The sequence below is a fragment of the Myxocyprinus asiaticus genome, chromosome 13, assembly GCF_019703515.2.
Source record: "Myxocyprinus asiaticus isolate MX2 ecotype Aquarium Trade chromosome 13, UBuf_Myxa_2, whole genome shotgun sequence".
Lineage (NCBI taxonomy): Eukaryota > Metazoa > Chordata > Actinopteri > Cypriniformes > Catostomidae > Myxocyprinus > Myxocyprinus asiaticus.
The window spans coordinates 45,149,834-45,169,948 of NC_059356.1; the positions used below are offsets into that span (position 1 = coordinate 45,149,834).

A 20,115-nucleotide genomic window follows, 5' to 3' on the forward strand; every position below is an offset into this window, starting at 1 on the left:
TATTTTTTGAAGTTGCATCTTTATTGTGATCAGGCTGTGACATCTTTATGCATACTTTATTATATATATATATATATATATATATATATATATATATATATATATATATATATATATATATATATTAATTACTTTTTTCACCATTCAGAAGTTCATTATGGCTACGGAGGGGGACCCAACTGACTTCGTTAAAGTGCTTCATCTTTTAGTGATTTCATTCACTTGGGGAATGCAGGTTTGGGTGTCTTTCATAGCAGGTAAAGTTATATGCACACAAGTTATTGGTATCGGTTCATAATATCATGCCATTAACTCACGATTCCTCCTCCTCGTCCACAGGTTTTGTGCTGATATCTCAGGTATCCATGCACACCTTTGGTCTTGTGCAAAGCAAGTTGTTTCCATTTTATTTCTACTGTCTACTGGGCGGGAATGCAGTCAACCTGGCCATATATGCAGTGTACCACCCCAGAGAACTGCTGGACTGGCATGAGGGCATACAGGTGACCAACCAAACATTACACATCCCGCATCAATAACTTGTACCAATATTTTATACCTAAAGAAATAAACTTGTTTTCCGTAACAGATGACTCTGTTCTTTGTGGCGGTGATCATGGCCGGTTTGAACACACAGTGGTTCGGTCCATCGGCCACAGAGAGCTTGCTGGTCATGCAAGAGATCGAGAAGGAACACGGTCTGGGAGGTCAGGTGGGCATGAGCTCCAATAAGGAAGGATACGCCAAACTCCGCGAGCAGGATCCAAAATACAAGGAACACAGAAGCACTTTCTACCGCTATCATGGTCTGTCCAACCTCTGCAACCTCATAGGATTTTTCTCCACTACCACAAATCTAATTTATCTGGCTCTCCATCTGGGAACTATATGAGTATTTATATGAGTGTTGTGTGTCTTGAGAAAGAGTTTGTGAAGCAAACTGAAAGGTATTTTAGAGAGTTCTCCTGTGCATGTTCTCTCTTTCTCTGTATATTATTTTGTAAGGTTGTCTTGTATAACAATAATGCTTCTAGTTTCAGTACAATGAGAGTCCTTAATATTACCAATACCAGCAAACTGTGCCACACTGAGAATTTTTAAGAGGTCACTAAAGCAGAAGAACCTATAATTTTCATATCACAATTTTAAGAGAATATGTGAATGCTGTGAAAGTAATCTTTTACACTATAACGCATTTATCTGGTTGAAAATAAAGCATATTGCAGTTCAGACATAGAAAATATAATTTTTAATGGATGCATGTAGTATTTCTCCCTACTTTACAAAAATAGTTCACCCAAAAATAAAATTCTGTCATCATTTACTCACCCACATGTTGTTCTAAACCCATGTGCCTTTCTTAAGTGAAACACAAAATTAAAAAAAATAGTAATAATAATAGCATAATAAAAGTTGTCCACACGGCTTGTGTGCTATATTCCAAGTCTTTTAATGCCTTACGATAGCTTTGAGTGAAAAAGGAAATGCCCCCCCTAAGTATTTCAAAGTGGGTAATTGCACTAGATTTTGTTTATAGTAAACACAATATCTAATTCTGTTTAATAATATATCTGTTTATGGCTGCTTTTACATATATTTACATATATTTTTCTGCTATAGGCTGTTTGTGAAAAATAAGAGGACCAGTCTTATGCTTGTCAATTACAATGCATTTATGAGCCTGTTTACATTTGCTATTGATTGAATGACACTAAAAAGGAAATTAAATTGCATGAAGAAGCAAAGCAGTAGAAATGTAAACAAACCTTTGATCGTCTTTGTAAATGTAATGTTTGAACAGCAAAAGTGAACTTATTTCCTATCATCAGTGTGGGCATAGAGACTCGTTCAACATTCCTGTGCTTTACTGTGATGTCACAAAAGTGCAGTTGAGTGGAATGTTCTTTATATTCATTCCAGCCTTTGTTTGAACTTCAATGAGTGTACATGTCTCGTATTTCCTTTTTTCTATCAGTTATTTAGTTGAATGTGTATCAGTGTTTATCCAGCTAAAAAAAAGATCACTTTGAATAAAAAGCTGTGCTCTGACAGAGTCCAGACCAGATATTAACAGACATTATCTCTTTGGAAAAATATCAGTCACCAGGAAGTGTAAAGGAGTATTCTAATGGAATGTGGTTTACTTACTTCCGTGGTGTCTGCTAAACCAAACAGATTATATTTCCTATACAGACTATATTTGTAACCTGCTGTAGTCTGTTCATGGAAACCTAACCCGTCTATGTGCATAATTGTGAGTAAAACCTTTTTTTGTGTGTGTCTTTTATAGGTGTGAAGGTGCACATGGTAATTCTGAAACTATACAGTATCTGCATTTCCTGAGGGAAATATCAGTAAATGCAAGTCAGCAAAAGAATAGTGTTTTTGGTTAATAAATAAATAAATATATGTATATTGCTCGATGATATTTTTGTTGAATCAGGCAGACCATTATTACATCATCAGGTATCTTAAGGCATATGATGTGATGTCATCATCACTTGCATATAAGGGCAGATGTCCAAATGTTAATCACTTACATTTATGAAAAAAGTATAAAAAATACACAGCTAAAATTATCTACAAAAAAGTTTAAAAAGAGGATGTCCATCAGGAGGTTCTAAATAATTGCTGAAAAGTATGTGCTTGCATGCTTTATAAGGGGCTGTTCACACCAAACCCGTCTTTGCGTTGAAGCTAGATAAGCTTCCACAAACGCAGGTGCCTTGAGATGCTTGTAACAGTTGATGTTTCTTTTTACTTTACACGGCATATAAAAAATGTGGTGCTCCTGCGCGAGATGCTGAAAAACAGTGAGATGCACAATGCTCAGAGACGTCTGTGCAGCGCACAATAATAAAACAATTAAAAACTTGCATTAAAAAGGCTAGACACAGCGCAACTCATATAACAGAAAGCATGTGTCTCGAGACGTGTTTGTAACAAATGAAGTTTCTTTTTACTTGATGTGCTGTATAAAAAACGCGACGATCCTGCACGAGATGCTGAAAAACAGCGAGATGGCGCAAAGATCAAAGACATCATTCTAATGCATAAAAACAGAATAAATCAGTTAAAAAGGCTAGATGCAGCGTAACTCATATATCAGAACGCAAGTGTCTCAAGATGCGTTTGTAACAGTTGAAGTTTCTTTTTACTTGAGACGACATATAAAAAACATGGTGCTCCTGCGCGACATGATGAAAAACAGTGAGACAGCGCAATGGTCAAAGACGTCCGTGTGGCACATAACATAGATTTTTTTTTTTCTAAAATAAAGAAAAAATAAATGATTAAAAATGAGCATTAAAAAGGGTAGATGCAGCGCAACTCGTATAACAGAATGCAGGTGTCTTGAGACATGTCTGTAACAGTTGAAGTTTCTTTTTACTTGAGACGACATATGAAAAACATGGCGCTCCTTTGCGAGATGCTGAAAAACAGTGAGACGGCGCCATGGTCAAAGATGTCCGTGTAGCGCATAACATAGAATTTTTTTTCCTACAATATAGAAAAAAAAATATTAAATGAGCATTAAAAAGGGTAGATGGCTTGATGCAGCGGAACTCATATATCAGAACGCAGGCGTCTCCAGATGCATTTGTTTCTAACAATTTAAGTTTTTACTTGACACTGCGTATATAGCCTCTATGCTGAAAAACAGCGAGACGTCACAATGGTTAAAGACGTCCGTGTAGCGCATAACATATATATATATATATATATATATATATATATATATATATATATATATATATATATATATATTTTTTTTTTAAATATAGAAGTAAAAAAACTATTAAAAATGAGCGTTAAAAATGGTAGACGCAGCGCTGCTCATGATCTATAACAGGACGCAGGTGTCTCCAAATGGGTCTTTGTTTTTTTTGGCTGACATGGCGTTTAAAAAAAATATATGGCGCTGAAAAAGCGAGACGCGGCGCAAGTGTCAAAGACGTCCGTCTAACTAATGTTGAAAAAAATAAATAAAAAAAATATTCATAAAAGCCCAGATGGATGCAAGAACGCGTTCGATGTGAACAGCCCCTAACTGTGCAGTGCTGATGATCAGGTCGGAGCTGGAAGCCGCTGTGTACACACTTCAGATCCGGGAGCTCCGTCACATACATACGGAGTTTGTTACTTTTTACAAACACACCCGAGGAAATCCCGCCGGCTTGAACAAAGCACGAAATATATGATCGCCCGTGTGAAGGTAAGAACTCATTTAAACTGCGTCTTTGCGTTTTAAACTCGCTTTTCTCCTTTGCGCAACACACTATGCTCTCTGCGGATGGGGAAACGACAGCAGCTTTATAAACTTTGGGTCATGCATGGTGTGCATTGTGTTTATATTTCGCCGATTGTGCCTTTGTGATCATACAATGACATTATACTTTAAAATGAGAAAGAACAACTTCGGTCCAGCATTGGTTTGAGGTTGAAAACAAAGTTCGTATTCTTTCTTAACTTCCGTATAATGGTCGGAAACCGTTTCATCATCATAATCATCATCATCATTATTATTTTTTCTTTTTTAAAGGTAGTCGGGTTTTAAAGCCTTTGGCACATTTGGGAAACCCCTTAAAGCATGGACCTAACCAACATATGATTTGGTTATATTAGTTATAATTGTAATGACTCTATGCAATTCAGTTGTGTTATTGTTACCTTTCAAGTGAATGAGAGCAACGTGTGTGTCCTGTTTAATTCCATATTCAACTGGAAAACAGTTGTGAACATCTGCCAGGCCATCAATATACAGATCAGTACCATGGTAACAAGAGACCCTCTCCCTCAACACACCATTTGGCCCTTGGGCATGAGTGAAAAAGTCAGATGTCACAGATAACTGATCTATAACAGTTGTGAAAATGCCATTGAAGCCATCTGAGGTTAAGTTTGGTCCTGCAGATACTGCAGTAAAGATAGTTTACCACGGTCCTACAGGACTCGTAGTGACTGCTGTGGTTTATTCAGGTTCATTGAGGTCTCATATTCCACAAATGAAGAAGTCTCCCCTTATTTCAGAGGTGTTGACACAAATGTACAAATTCATTACTTTACTAAGTAGTAATGTTCTGGGTTTGATATAATGGAAGTCTATGGGGCGAGCCTTTCCAGAGAGTTTAACAAACAGAAATGTGATGCTCCAATTTTTGTTAAAGCACTTATATTATTTCTTCCATTCAAAATGTTTGTTATTTGATTTGTAAAGTTGTCTAAATCATCCTTTTAGCAGTGGCACTCTTGGTGAATTTCTGGTTGCGCATTACCGATGCTTAATCAATGTTTACATGGAGCAAACTCCATGTACACAGTATTTTTCAGATAATTTCATCATGTCTATTTTTGGCATCCTTACATGTATATGTGAAAGTTATAGTACAGTGTTTACCGTCTTTACATGGTCATGACTGGTTGAACGATTGGATATAACTTTGCACAGACATGGTTTGTTAACGGTTTTATCACACTAGTTTTATGTTAACACGTTCTGTGGCTATACTTTCGAAACTGTGTATTTTAATGTTTATCTCAAGGTAATGATTTTAATTTTCTTTTTAAATTTTTCTCCCCAATTTGGCATGCCCGATTCTCACTGCTTACTAGGTCCTTGTGGTGGCGCAGTCCGCACCTCAATCCGGGTGGCGGAGGACAAGTCTCAGTTGCCTCCGCTTCTGAGACAGTCAATCCACGCATCTTATCATGTGGCTCGTCGTGCATGACACCGTGGAGACTCACAGCATGTGGAGGTTCATGCTGCTCTCCGTGATCCACGCACAACTTACCACGTGCCCCATTGAGAGTGAGAACCCCTATTCGTGACCACAAGGAGGTTACCCCATGTGACTCTACCCTCCCTAGCAACCGGGCCAATTTGGTTGCTTAGGAGACCTGGCTGGAGTCACTCAGCACACCCTGGATTCAAACTTGCGACTCCAGTGATGGTAGTCAGTGTCAATACTCGCTGAGCTACCCAGGCCCACCGATTTTTGTTTGCTTTTACAGACTGAGTGGAATTATTTTCTGTGGAACATTCAAAACATTCCTTTCATCTGATGTGATCTCTTCATGTATCATATCTCATAAAGACTAAAAGACTAAAGATATAAAGTAATGTTAATGGAGGGAAGGGGTTCTACAGTCCATAAAATTATTCATTTAAATTTTCTCATTGGAGATTGCTCCCTTAGCTGAGATGAGCATTGTTAAGTCCGTTTCCTTGCTAATGGACAGTAAACTGTGCTGTGTTGTGGTTTGGTAAAAAGACATTAAAATGACCTGTAAAATGATTGGTGAGCACATGGTTAATCGAAAAGTTTTATGGAGTCTTTTAACGGTTTTATCTAGGCACACACACGGTATGAGCTGCAGAAGTGTGAAGAAATGAGAACAAATGAAATGGAAGGGGATTTGGGTCGTAGTTTAATCCTGGATCCCTCATTCCTCTTGTTTTAACATATTTGGCTTCAGTTTTGCTGATATTTGCCTAGAGTAATGGAAGACCTCTTAATGCAGGCGGTGCATATGCTCAACATGTGATAAGACTTTTTAGGGGGCTTAAGATGCTCAGCTGTGATAAGACCTTCTTAAACCCAAAGTATACTTCGGTTTTTACAATCAAACGCTGTAGTCTTTGAAAGTATACTCCATTTGAACATGTGCACGAACAAAAATGGTCTGCATGCACACTATGACAGCTAGCCTCTACTCCTTCTGACCTTAAGAGGACAGCACAAAGCAGTGGAAATAACTTTCCCTGTAGCGTCTTCGTAGCTCCGAAAATATTTCCACCTCTGTTGGCAGAAAGTTTCATCTTTGCCCAGTCTCTGGTCTATTGCGCTCCAGGAGTTACGACCCATAAAGATGTTTTTTGCTGCATCCAATTAACTTCCCCACTATATAAGCGAGAAATACCCGGATGACTTACTATTCCCGGTGAAATTCTGAAATGCACATCAACTGGACATTGTACTATCCCATAATCCCTCAAGAGCTGAGGAGACGTAATTTTCAAAATGCTGAAATGTAAAAATTAAAATTCATTGCCGGACGTGCTGTCGTCCGGTCCTCAACCCAGATGCCTACTTGCTCATCCCCCGGTGGATGGCAGCGTGTCCTCCAGCCCCTGGCGGACGGGACCACTCCTCCCCTTCTTTGGCGGACGGCAGCGTTTCCTCCGGCTCTCGGTTGCTGGCAGCGACCCCTTCGTCCCCAGGCAGATGGCAGCGGGTGCTCCCCTTGCAGATGGCAGCAGCAAGGGCTCCGCAACTGCACATCCCTCCTCCCTCCTGGGTTACGGTACCACTGTAACAGTTCAAGGATGGGCAAGGAGGAGGCAGGAACCGGCTGAACAGTAAACAAAGTTTTAATGTCAATCTTAACTTAAAACAAACAAACACAGACACACATGCAACGCGGCCGCATGCATCTCTCTCTCTCTTTCTTTATCTCGCTCTCCCACTGATTAGCTGAATCAGCGCCAGCCATGCTGCCTCACGGCCCGGCCACGCCCTCCTCCTCGTCACATTTTGTTTTGGTCGTTTATTTATTGAACGCAAAATGACTTAAAGGAACAGTTCCAGGAGTGGTGGTGGTGTAGTGGACTAAAGCACTGAACTGGTAAGTGGAAGGTTGTTGGTTCAGTCCCCACAGCCACCACCATTGTGTCCTTGAGCAAGGCACTTAACTCCAGGTTGCTCCAGGGGGATTGTCCCTGTAATCAGGGCACTGTAAGTCACTTTGGATAAATACATAAATGTAATAAGAAATGTAATAAGAAGTTCACCCAAAAAATGATGCAAAAGACACATGCTCTGTATACGCCAAACGTGTTTGGTTCCTTTACGTCCCTTGACTGATTGTCACTGACCTAAACCTGCTATGATGCGTCTTCAGGCACCTGATTTGAATGTGCACAAGCACAAATGAGATTCCGAGAGAAAGATTTTCAGTAAATAACGACTACGTTTTTACTTCACTGATGGTTAGGTTTGGGGTTCGGGTTGGGGGGTACAGTTCATAAAATATGCATTGCTGTTCACTGTATTATAGCCTGTATACAGCTGAAAACAACTCGCAACTTTTAGCGCCCCTATGTGGTCATTACACCCGTAAAATGAAGCTTACACGTGCCTGTACACCCAACAACACTTACCATTTTGGCAAATGGGGGCAATGTTTCACATTTCGGTAAGCACAGACCGATTTTAACTAAAGAAAAGTCAACCTACTTATGCCAATTTCACTGTGAGATGAGGTTTCATCTGGCTTCAAAAGACTTTGAATAAAGCACATGAGACACATGGACTACTTTTATGGTGCTTTTTTGATATTATCGGAGGTTGACGTACCCATTTCCCATTCACTTTCATTGTAAACACCTCCTTTTCCACAGAAGATTGAATTAGAATGAAGGTGAGTAAATGATGACAGAATTGTCAGTTTTGTGTGAACTATCCCTGCATTTTACTCTCATTTTATTTAGAGCGATTTGTTTTTCTCTTAAAATGGCAAGATCGGCATTTCAAAACCTCTCAAGTGTTTCCTTACGTAATAATTTTGCTACTCTACACTGTAAACCTGAAGCTGGACAGTTACAGTACAATGACCTAAAACCAAAGAGCTCAGAGAAAGCAGGCATTCTGCACATAAATGTCTTTAGAATAATTTTCGGCAAGCATCCAAGTGAGGGTTTCGCAATGAGTAAATGTTACAGTCGAGTACTCAGAAGCGTCCTTCAGCACCATTGTCTGCCACCAACTCACAAACTTCCCTTTCTAAATTACAGTTGCAAGAGTGAGTTCAAAGAGATGCTACCCAAACAAGTGCTCTTCCGTCCTCCAGACAATAGCTGCTGTAGGCAGTCACCCTCCCTCTCTGTTGTAATATCTTCACCTCTGGAGAGGAGTCGTGTACTCTGCCAGCCTTTTAATGGGTCTGCTCACTTTGTTCCTGGGCTGGTCGCCATGGAAATCCTCTTCATTAGAGGACAGTAGCGGGCCATGTGGGTTGGATTGGTCAGCTTGGCGGTGGATGGTTTTTTATTTCCATTCCCATGAGTTTTTGCTGTTAGTTTGGACTCTTCTCTTGGTGAAGATGATCGGAACTGAAGGTTCTGCTCAGATGGTAATCCGATTACCTTTTTCAAATCAGAATGCTGGAGACCAGGATTGTCAGATGTACTTAAAGTCTACATGAAATTTTACTAAATCTCACACGTTTATATATTTAAACAGTAGACAAAACTTTAGAATATAAAAGTTCGTGAAAGTTTGAGGTTAAATTTACCAATGTTTTTTAATTCATTTTGAAATAAAAAGTAAAATAACGTCTACTACTACAATTTTCTTCCAGATGGCATCAGTGACCGACTCGCATTTGCAGCTGTCACAGAAAGACGCGGCTGACCAGAACTTCGACTACATGTTCAAACTCCTCATCATCGGCAACAGCAGCGTCGGTAAAACCAGCTTCCTATTTCGGTACGCGGACGATTCCTTCACGTCAGCCTTCGTCAGCACAGTTGGCATCGACTTTAAGGTTAAAACAGTTTTTCGCAACAACAAGAGGATCAAACTGCAAATCTGGGTATGTTTTGTAATCATTTGATCAGTCTGGTTTTATAGTAGCATGTACATAGTTAATGTTGAAGGAGAATCTCTTTTCAAACTGTTTTTAAGGGAATATTCTGATTTAAATACAAGTTAAGCACCATCAACAGCATCTGTGATGATTTTAGTTACCACAGAAAATCATTTTGACTCATATTTAAAAAAATGTGTTGATGGAAATACGCTTTCAAAGACAAACAAAGATACCTTTAGTAACCGGGAAATATCAAGGAATTTTATTTTAAAATTGTGATTTCCAGGAAAAGGCTTGGGAAAGCCATTGAAAAAACAATTACATCAATGAAATCTTAAAAAGTCATTGAAAATTCTATAGGGAATATACCTTTTTTTAATGCTTAGATCTAGCGTATATAATTTGCTAGAAATTCTATATTATTATCAAATGATTAAAATAAAATCTTATCAAATAACAAGAAACGGCTTGAAAAATCATGGAAATTCATTGGTCAAAGGGTGCGGATGCCCTGCTATTACAAATCTTGAGTACATGTTTGAACAGAGACTTTGGTTTAAACCAGCGTTACAATTCTATGACTCGTGCATGTTTGTGGTTCAAAAACAAAAGTAGGGAGTCGATTTTCAAGATGTACAGACTGGCTTAAACGATCAACGTATGTGTTGTTATTTGAGCATGTTTAGCACTGACTGGCTTTGAGAAATTTCCTTTGTCTGAATGTGTTGTGCTTTGTTTGGCTGTAAGTTTTAGGCTTTTAGTTTTAGCCTCAGGAATTAAAGGTCATATTACTTGCGTATTTAAACAAAACATTTCAGAAAGCCATAATTATCAGACACAGTTGGGTCGGTTTGCTAGCTGGTACAGTACCAGCCTTATCTCATGAAAATTAAATGACTGCCGACATATTTGCAAAATGATGCTACTGTGGTTCTTACACGCATTGCGGCAGTTTCGTGGTGAAATGTCCACTGGGTGGCACTAAAAGAGAGTTAAATGTTCTCTCAAACAGATAAGGTTTTTAAGGTTAATGCTCTATCTAATTTTAAATGAACAAAACTGACCTCCCTACCTTATACATTAAAGGGATAGTTCACCCAAAAATGAAAATTCTCTCATCATTTACATACACTCATGTCATACCAGATGTGTATGACTTTCTTCTGCTGAATGAAGATTTTTAGAAGGATATTTCAGCTCTGTAGGTCCATACAATGCATGCGAATGGTGACCAGAACTTTGAAGCTCCAAAAAGCACATAAAGGCAGCATTAAAGTAATCCATATGACTCCAGTGGTTAAATCTATGTCTTTAGAAGCGATTATAATAGGTGTCTGTGTGAAACAGATAAATATTTGTCTCCACTTTTGTTTTCACTTCCACATTCTTTTTCTTTTGTTCTTTTGGTGATTTTCATTCTTCGTGCATATCGCCACCTACTGGGCAAGGAGGAGAATTTATGGTTAAAAAAAAAAAAAAAGGACTTAAATTTCTCACCCACACCTATCATATCATTTCAAAAGACATTGATTTAACCACTGGCATATTATAAATTACTTTCATGCTGCGTATATGTGCTTTTTGGAGCTTCAAAGTTCTGGTCACCATTCACTTGCATTGTAGTGGACCTACAGAGCTGAGATAGTCCTCTTAAAATCATAATTAGTGTTCTGCAGATGAAAGAAAGTCATACACATCTGGGATGGCATGAGGGAGAGTAAATGATGAGAGATTTATTTATTTTTTTTTTTGGTGAACTATCCCTCTAAAGCTAACTGATAATGTCATAAAAAGCAATGTGAGGGGGAAGAATGCAATTTCTGAAGAAACCATGTCATTTTGTGGTGCTTCTATGACATGTTCGCAAAGTTTCCTGGTGAAATGAACTCTAGAGGTGCTACAACAACAGTGGCACATTTGGCATAAAATGAAATAGTGTTTAGCGCCACACATAGGAACTGCTGCAAAACATGTGAGGAGTCACATGTTATCATTTTGCAAAAATATTGCCACAGTCACAGAGTTTTCATGAGATCAGGCTACATAAATAATTCAAGAAATATATTGCAGCTAATATTATGTATGGTTTATTCGTCACTCTGTATATTGAAGGTAAAATGAAGGGCTTTGCATCTCACGCAGGATGCTCTGTTGTATACTGCACATACAGTAAATATGCATACTGGGCACAGTATACATACTATATATTGCAGAAATAGTAGAAGTAGTATGATAGTGTGCTATGCATCTTCACACTCTTTTCTGGGGATTGAGCATGTACCACTAAATCATTCAAATTGAAAATGTTTAACATGGTTTTGTGAGCTCTGTTAATTGAGGTAGCTTTTCTTTAGGGATGAATGTGAAATGGATTGCTGCGGGCGCTGCAGTATATTCAGGCCCGTCTTAATGTGTATTGTGGCTCTGATCCAATGCTAGAAGGGCTTGTTTATCTGTGCTCCTTTCTGTTTCTGGGAAATGAACTGATAAAAACTCTTCCGGCCGGGCAGAACCTCTGCATCTGTATCAAACAAGACCTTGATTTTCACAACTTAAACTGGGAAGAAAGATTTTTGCAAAAGCAACAGCACGCTTTTCTTAAAGGGATAGTTCACCCAAAAATGAAAATTCTCTCATCAACTCACACAAATTTCCATTCCATGTGTGTATGACTTTCTTTCTTCTGTTGAACACAAATGAAGATTTTTAGAAGAATATTTCAGCTCTGTGGGTCCATATAATGCAAGTGAATTGTGACCAGAACTTTGAAGCTCCAAAAATCACATAAAGGAAACATAAAAGTAATCCATACGACTCCAGTGGTTAAATCCATGTCTTCAGAAGCGATTTAATTGGTGTGGGTGAGAAACGGGTCCAAATTAATGTCCTTTATAAATCTCCACTTTCACTTTTACATCTGAAAGTCACATGTGGTGCCTGTTTAGTTTCACTTTCACGTCTGAAAGTGAATGTGAAAGTGGAGATTTATTGTAAAAAATTATGTAAATGTTGTTCTGTTTCTCAACTACACCTTTCATATCTCTTTTGAAGATTTGGATTTAAACACTGGAGTCTTATGTGTTACTTTTATGTTTGCTTTATGTTATTTTTGGAGCTACAAAGGTCTGATCACCATTCACTTGCATTGTATGGACCTACAGAGCTGAAATATTCTTCTAAAAATCTTCATTTGTGTTCAGCAGATGAAGAAAGTCATACACATCTGGGGTGGCATGAAGGTGAGTAAATTGAGAGAATTTTCATTTTGGGGTGAGCTATCCCTTTAAACAAAGTTCTTAATTGGTCAGACTTAAATTGTCTGGAACTCCATAATGCTAATTAATATTATTAGATGGGTAATGTTTATCAGACAATTTCTGATGTTGGCTTGACAAAGTCTGGCCAAAAAAGGTTTCACATACCTTACAGTAAGTTAGCCTAATATTTAATCATTTAATAATTGTGTTCTTTGTAAAGGAATTTCTGAAAAATCAAAGTGTAGAAGAGTGTGCTGGCCTTTTCAAGCCAACATAATTATTATGGAAGCAAATTGTAATTATTCTTGCATGATTGTTGAGTGTGTGTGTGTATATACATATTATGGTTTAAATTACCATTCTATATTCTGACAAGTCTTGATGCTTTGTTCTGACTGGCTGTTCATTGAAGCTCATCTCTGGTGTCTTACACTATTGCCAAGTGCTAATGGAACATGTGTAAACCTGAGTGACCCAGCGGTTACCCAGGCAACGCACTCTCTCCTCTTCTGACAATGGGATGGCTCTTTATGTAAATGAAGTCAGCCAATCGCAGTTTCTAAGTGACAGTGCATAGTGCTGTGCCAACCCAGGCCAATGGTCCTTGGATCTGCATGATTTTTTCAAAGAAAGTATAACTAAAATATGTTATTTTAAATTACAAAAAGGTTACAAAATCTATAAATTATATTAGAAAATTTTTAATAATATAAATGTCAATATTAAATATAAAAATATACACAACTAAGTAATGTATATGACTGAAATTATATTTAATAAATAATCTATATGAAAAAATGCTCCTTTTTCTGATTTTCCCATAACTTAATCAGGGGTTATAACTAAGTTTTAAAAATGATTTTAAAAGGTTCTGAAAAGATGATTAACACAGGTTACTCTCCAAACTTGACACCAGAAAAATAAATAAAAATAATAATAAATAATAATAATAAAATCTCTCTCTCTCTCTCTCTCTCTCTCTCTCTCTCTCTCTCTCTCTCTCTCTCTCTCTCTCTCTCTCTCTCTCTCTATATATATATATATATATATATATATATATATATATATATATATATATATATATATATATAAAATAGTTTGTAGTGCTATGTAAACTGTAAACAATGGATGCCCTCTGCTGGTCAGCCTCGGTCATCACACCATCAACAGCATTACATTATCACACCATTCAGTACCTCCCAACTGATGTACATACATACAGCTCAATAGAACACAGGATAATGAAACCATGTCTATTAGGATTATTATCATGATTATGTTGTTCAGGACACAGCCGGACAAGAGCGATACAGAACCATCACTACAGCTTACTACAGAGGGGCCATGGGCTTCCTGCTAATGTATGACATCACCAATCAGGACTCATTCAACGCCGTCCAGGACTGGTGAGGGAAATATACATAAAATGCGTTGTCTCTACTGTATGTGTGCAAGTTTATAAGTGCAAAGGAATATTCTGTGTTCATTACAGGTTAAGCTCAATCGACAGCATTTGAGGCATAAAGTTGATTGCCACAAAAATAATTTTGACTCGTCCCTTGTTTTCAAAGCAGAAATTGAGGTTACAGTGAGATACTTACAATGGAAGTGAATGGGGCCAGTTTCTTGAGGGTTTAAAGGCAGAAATGTGAAGATAATTATTTTATAAAAGCACTTACATTAATTCTTCTGTTAAAACTCATGTGTTATTTGAGCTGTAAGTTGTTTAAATCCTCGTTTTAATGGTCGTTTTAGGGTTTTAGTGCTTACGGCGTTACGTTGTCATGGGAAAGAAGTTGTAAAATTGGCTATAAATTTACACAGAAAAGGTTTGTAAGTGATTTTCTCACAGTAAAATCATGTTAACACACATTATTTACATCTTTTGGCTATTCTTTTGAAATAATGAGTATTTTAACGTAAAACAAAAACAGGCCCCATTCACTTCCATTGTAAGTGCCTCACTGTAACCTTGACTTTTGCTTTTTTTAAAAAAGGAGGGCAAGCTTAAATATTTTTTGTGGTAATCAACATTATGCCATAAATGCTGTCAATTGAGCTGAACTTGTATTGAACCCGAAATATTCCTTTAAGCATGGTAAATCTTTACAGTAAGCATGTATTGCTCTCAGGGCCACTCAGATTAAGACGTACTCGTGGGATAATGCACAGGTGATTTTGGTGGGCAACAAGTGTGACCTGGAGGACGAAAGACTCATTCCGACAGAAAACAGCCAGAGTCTAGCTGATGAACTCGGTAAGAAATATTTATATATTTATTTGGCCTTTTTTTATATAGGCTTTATATATATATATATATATATATATATATATATATATATATATATATATATATATATATATATATATATATATATCTTTTTTTTTTTTTACATCGAACTTAGCTCTGTTTTTATTGTCTGAAGAGCAAAAACCACATCAAATATGATTTTTACAAACCTGTTTCGAACCAAATCCATTTGTGTTGTGAAATGTGTGTGACTTATATTTTTGTCCAAATACACAATTATATCATACAATATATGCAAGTGTGCATACTGCAGAAATAATAGGAGTAGCATAGTAGTCTGCTTTCCCTAACTTGGCCTCTCTCTTTCTCTTTGGTTTTATGTGTTTTTTTTTTTTGTTGTTTTTTTTTCCTATTTCTCAAGGTTTCCAATGTTTTGAGGCCAGCGCCAAAGACAACATCAACGTGAAGCAGGTTTTTGAGCGTCTGGTGGACGTGATCTGTGAGAAGATGAATGAAAGTATGGACGGAGACGGTGGTCCATTGTCCAACCATAAAGACTCCAGTGTGCAGGACAAGTCTCCTGAGGAACACAGTGGCTGTGGCTGCTGAAAAAAAAACTCTCTTCACACCTTCCTTCATCACCTCGTCACTACTACTTGGGATAATCTTTGCTTGTCCTCTTTTAACCTAAACAGTATCTGCTAAACTCACTCAGAGTTATTGGTTTTGATCCTACAGCTGTAAATGCATGTTTGATTTATTTACATGTGATTTATAATTGGAAGTCAAGATAGGAGAGCATGGATTGGATCATTTAGTTTTGGATTGGTATCTGACTCAACGTTCTGTGTCGTGTCCCCTACGCATCCATGCACATTTACGCAAAGACTTGTAAACACAAACAGCTGGAGATATGACACAACTTTTAGACGTCCCGCACTAGCAGTTAAGAGATAAACATCCATACACACCCATTTCCTGTGCTCTTTACCCTGTTCTCCTTTGGTCTGATCTTCACTCTGAGCTCCTCTGAGGATCTTTGTGGTTTTAATACTGTCTCATCAGATACTTGACCCATAACGTTCACGGCATTCATTGGTCAGCTGTGTGTCTTCTTTAAATTACTGCCATAAGTGCTTGTTTGGTGGCATTATTAAGATAAATGCACTTGTGTGATTCTGATATGTGCGCCTGTGTGCTTCGCCTAAAGCCATTGGAACACACTAAAATGAATGCGTTTTAAAATGACGTTTTTTTTTTTTGGTATGGGAATGTTCATTACGTATAGGATAGCAAAATAAACGAATGATAACTCACAATTAAGAGTGTGCTATCACACTGATTCATAATAACCCTTTACTCTTCTGCCTCTTTCATGAAACACGAGCAGAACAAATTTCTTTGTAAATAGTTTTTTAAACCATTGATGTCAGTTGTCACATTCAATTCAATAAATTGTTCGTAAAACCATTCTGACATACAATAGTTGCTTTCAGTTCAGTTTCTAAAACCATTCTTACGTAAATTGTCACATTCAATTTAATAATTTGGAGGAGTGGTGGTGGCGTAGTGGGCGAAAGCACATCAATGGTAATCAGAAGGTTGCTGGCTCTGCCACCACCACTGTGTCCTTGAGCAAGGCACTTAACTCCAGGTTGCTCCAGGGGGATTGTTCCTGTAATAAGTGCACTCACTGGAAGTCGCTTTGGATAAAAGCGTCTGCCAAATGCATAAATGTAAATAATTTTCATAAAGCCATTTTTGCGTTAAATTTCACATTCAGTTCAATAAATAATTTGTGCAACCACTCTTAAATTTTTGTATTCGATTCAATAATTATTTTCTAAAACTATTCTTGCATAAATTGTCGCATTAAATGCAATAATAGTTCATAAAACCATTCATATGTAACTTGTCACATTCAATTAAATAAATTGTTCGTAAAACCATTCTGACATAAATTGTTGCATTCAGTTCAATAATTAGTTTCTAAAACTATTCTTGCATAAATTGTCAAATTCAATTTAATAATTGTTCATAAAACCATTCTTGCGTAAAATTTCACATTCAATTCAGTAAATAATTCGTGCAGCCATTCTTAAATTTTTGCATTCAGTTAAATAAACAGTTTCTAAAACCAGAAATCACATTAAATGCAAAAATCGTTCAGAAAACTATTCATATGTAACTTGACACATTCAAGTTAATAAATTGTTCATAAAACCATTCTGACATAAATTGTCACATTCAATTTCATAATTGTTCATAACCATTCTTGCATAAATTGTCAAATTTAATTTAAAAAGTCAGTTTGTGAAGCCATTCTTAAATTGTTGCATTCAATTCAATAGTTTCTAAAACCATTCATCTGTAAGTTGTTGCATTAAATTAAGTTATTGTTTGGAAAACCATTCATACATAAATTGTCGCATTCAATTTAATAAACAATTCATTAAACTAGTCTTCGGTCAAATTTTAAGAATCGTTTCTAAAACTATTTTTACGTAAATTGTCGCATCAAATTCAATAAATTGTTGGCACAATCTTTGTTATAAATTGTTACATTTATTCAATAAAGCATTTCTGAATCCAATTCAATAATTGTTCGTAAAACCATTCTAGAATAAATTGTCATATTCAATTCAATAATTAATAATATATCAAACGAATCTTAAACAAATAGTTGTATTTAATTCAGTAATTTTTGTTTTTGTAAAACCATTCCGACATAAATTTCTGCAATTAAATTTAAACCATTCATGCAAAAATTGTTGCATTAAATTCAATGCAATGGTTTTCCAAACATTTTAATCAGATTCATTCTGCTTGGTTTCTTGAATGCAATTTGTCTCTACACACATTTACCTGCCCCTTTGTTGGGAATAAATGTACTTTAGCTCTAGAAATATTGATTACTTTGATCCGTTTTTTAAATGTTCTTTTTTTTATTGAAAGGCACCTTATTGCGACAGTGAACGTTAAAAGAATTAATCAGGATTGAGTAGCCTTTTTGGTTCTGAATGCCTGCTAATTTGATAGGATTTTACATAATCAGTGATGTTAATATCTGAAGTCTCACAGGATGCTGGTTAAGTCTAGTTAAGCTCAAGTAGAGGTCTCAGAAGGTCTGGGATGGGTTGTGCCTCCTTTTCTCTCTCCTCGTCTTTTACTGTTGATTTCTCTTCATGACTCAGTGCCTCACTTGTGTTAAATATACTGTGTGAGCCATGATATAAGACATTTTTGTGTAACATACTCTCTGTATAAATTCTTTGTCTTTTGCACAATGTTGTAATTTTGTTTCTTAAGTTCTTATCGCAGGTATCGTTACATTCACTTCTTTAGTGACACAATGAATTGGCCTCTGTTATGTAACTTATGAAGTTACCACTTTGACACTGGGCATAGTTTCAGTGTTTCTAGACTAAAGAAATATCCAGCTATATACAGTACATATTTCATATAGCACAGAATTAAATATTGCATGAAGTAAATGTAACCTATTTTTAGAACGATTAAGTTTTTTTTATTATTGAAAAATTAACTATTTTCATGTCGATTAAGCACATTACCCTCCAAATTCTCATTACTGTAATCTGGAAAAAAATCTGTCATTACTGTAATATACTCATTACTGTATTGTGTAATATGGAAATCATCCTTTTATCATGATTAAAGCCATCATAAATTCAATACTACCATGATGTATACTTACAATTGCGCTTTACAATGTAACAAATGATGGTCAGAAAAAAAAGGTTTAATTTTCTATATGCAAAATCTGTTTTCTTTATTATAATTTTTTCTTATGATTTTGGGCATTTTTTGACAGTTTTTGTGAGATTCACCATAAAACTTTTAGGATAAATGTTAGATTGTTTGTTCAGAATTATACTCACCATTACAGTGGACACAGCATAATACAATCGTCTTATTATATGTGCAGCACTAAGAGCTGTTGTGTAAGAATCAGATGTATTGTATTAAATTTGCTTCCCTTTGGTAGCTCAGCGAGTATTGATGCTAACTACCACCCCTGGAGTCGTGAGTTTGAATCCAGGGTGTGCTGAGTGACTCCAGCCAGGTCTCCTAAGCAACCAAATTGGCCTGGTTGCTAGGGAGGGTAGAGTCACATGGGGTAACCTCCTTGCGGTCACGATTAGTGGTTCTCGCTCTCAATGGGGCACATGGTAAGTTGTGCGTGGATCGTGGAGAGTAGCTTGAGCCTCCACATGCTGTGAGTCTCCTCTGTGTCATGCACGACGAGCCATGTGATGAGATGCGCGGATTGACGGTCTCAGAAGTGGAGGCAACTGAGACTTGGAATTGGGCATTCCAAATTGGGAGAAAAGGGGATAATAATAATAAAAAAAAAAGTTGCTTCCCTTTGTGTTAGTAGTGTCTGTCCTGTAGCTACAGTACCCTTATTCAAGATTTACTATTTATTGTATGTGCTTTTCGCAGCTCTTTTCTTTGAGATTCATTAAAAAATACACATTTGTATATTATTCAGATGACAAATCAAAAGAATTTTGAAGACCGATAATATAGAACTAGCTGAGTAGTCCTAGATTTTTACATTTTCTGAAGGAAATGTGATTGGTGTTTGCCTGTTCAAAACTTGCTGGCACAGGGGTGTTGCCATGCAGTGGCACAGTTGTTCTAAATGTTTTTTAGTCCGTTGTTATACAGTTGCTAGGGTGTTTGAGGGTGTTCTGGGTGGTTGCTTAATAGCCTGTAAATCACTATGCTCGGTAAATATGGCTACGTTCATCCTTCAGTTGAAGTCAGTGGGATTTTTCACCCATTTTGTCAACAAGACCACATGTGAAGTTGGCATAGAGTTGGAGAGTTTCGGTACCCTATGATCGGTCACATTATAAGACACCCCAACAAGCACCATCTAGATTCAGACATTTTTGCATCTGCTCCAGTGTGTTTACCTTCCCCTGTGGCACGACCGGAAGCACATCAGCAGCGTAGGAGACCCGGGTTCATATTCTGCATCAGTGACGA

The 20,115-nt window shown here is 37.0% G+C and overlaps 2 protein-coding genes across 3 annotated transcripts in view; both read left to right on the top strand.

Moving 5' to 3' along the window:
• Positions 1–2,418, top strand: part of LOC127450284 (transmembrane protein 205) — a 6,007-nt gene extending 3,589 nt beyond the window's left edge. For both annotated transcript variants that reach the window (XM_051714253.1, XM_051714254.1), the window contains 3 exons: positions 149–257; positions 340–503; positions 590–2,418. In XM_051714253.1, coding sequence (XP_051570213.1) covers positions 149–257; positions 340–503; positions 590–892 — 576 coding nt within the window. In that variant the 3' untranslated portion in view covers positions 893–2,418. The remainder of the gene's footprint in view (positions 1–148; positions 258–339; positions 504–589) is intronic.
• A 1,626-nt stretch (positions 2,419–4,044) lies between these two features.
• Positions 4,045–18,792, top strand: LOC127450280 (ras-related protein Rab-3D-like). Its single transcript, XM_051714250.1, has 5 exons — positions 4,045–4,216; positions 9,361–9,594; positions 14,136–14,254; positions 14,981–15,105; positions 15,521–18,792. The coding sequence occupies exons 1-5, from the start codon at positions 4,199–4,201 to the stop codon at positions 15,706–15,708; spliced, it is 684 nt and encodes a 227-aa protein (XP_051570210.1). The 5' UTR covers positions 4,045–4,198; the 3' UTR covers positions 15,709–18,792.
• Positions 18,793–20,115: the final 1,323 nt, after the last annotated feature.

Bases quoted from the DNA above. Each gene is read 5' to 3' on its own strand.
- LOC127450280 (XM_051714250.1), top strand. The intron at 9,595-14,135 runs GTATGTTTTGTA...TATGTTGTTCAG, and splicing joins GGATCAAACTGCAAATCTGG to GACACAGCCGGACAAGAGCG. The intron at 15,106-15,520 runs GTAAGAAATATT...CTATTTCTCAAG, and splicing joins GAGTCTAGCTGATGAACTCG to GTTTCCAATGTTTTGAGGCC.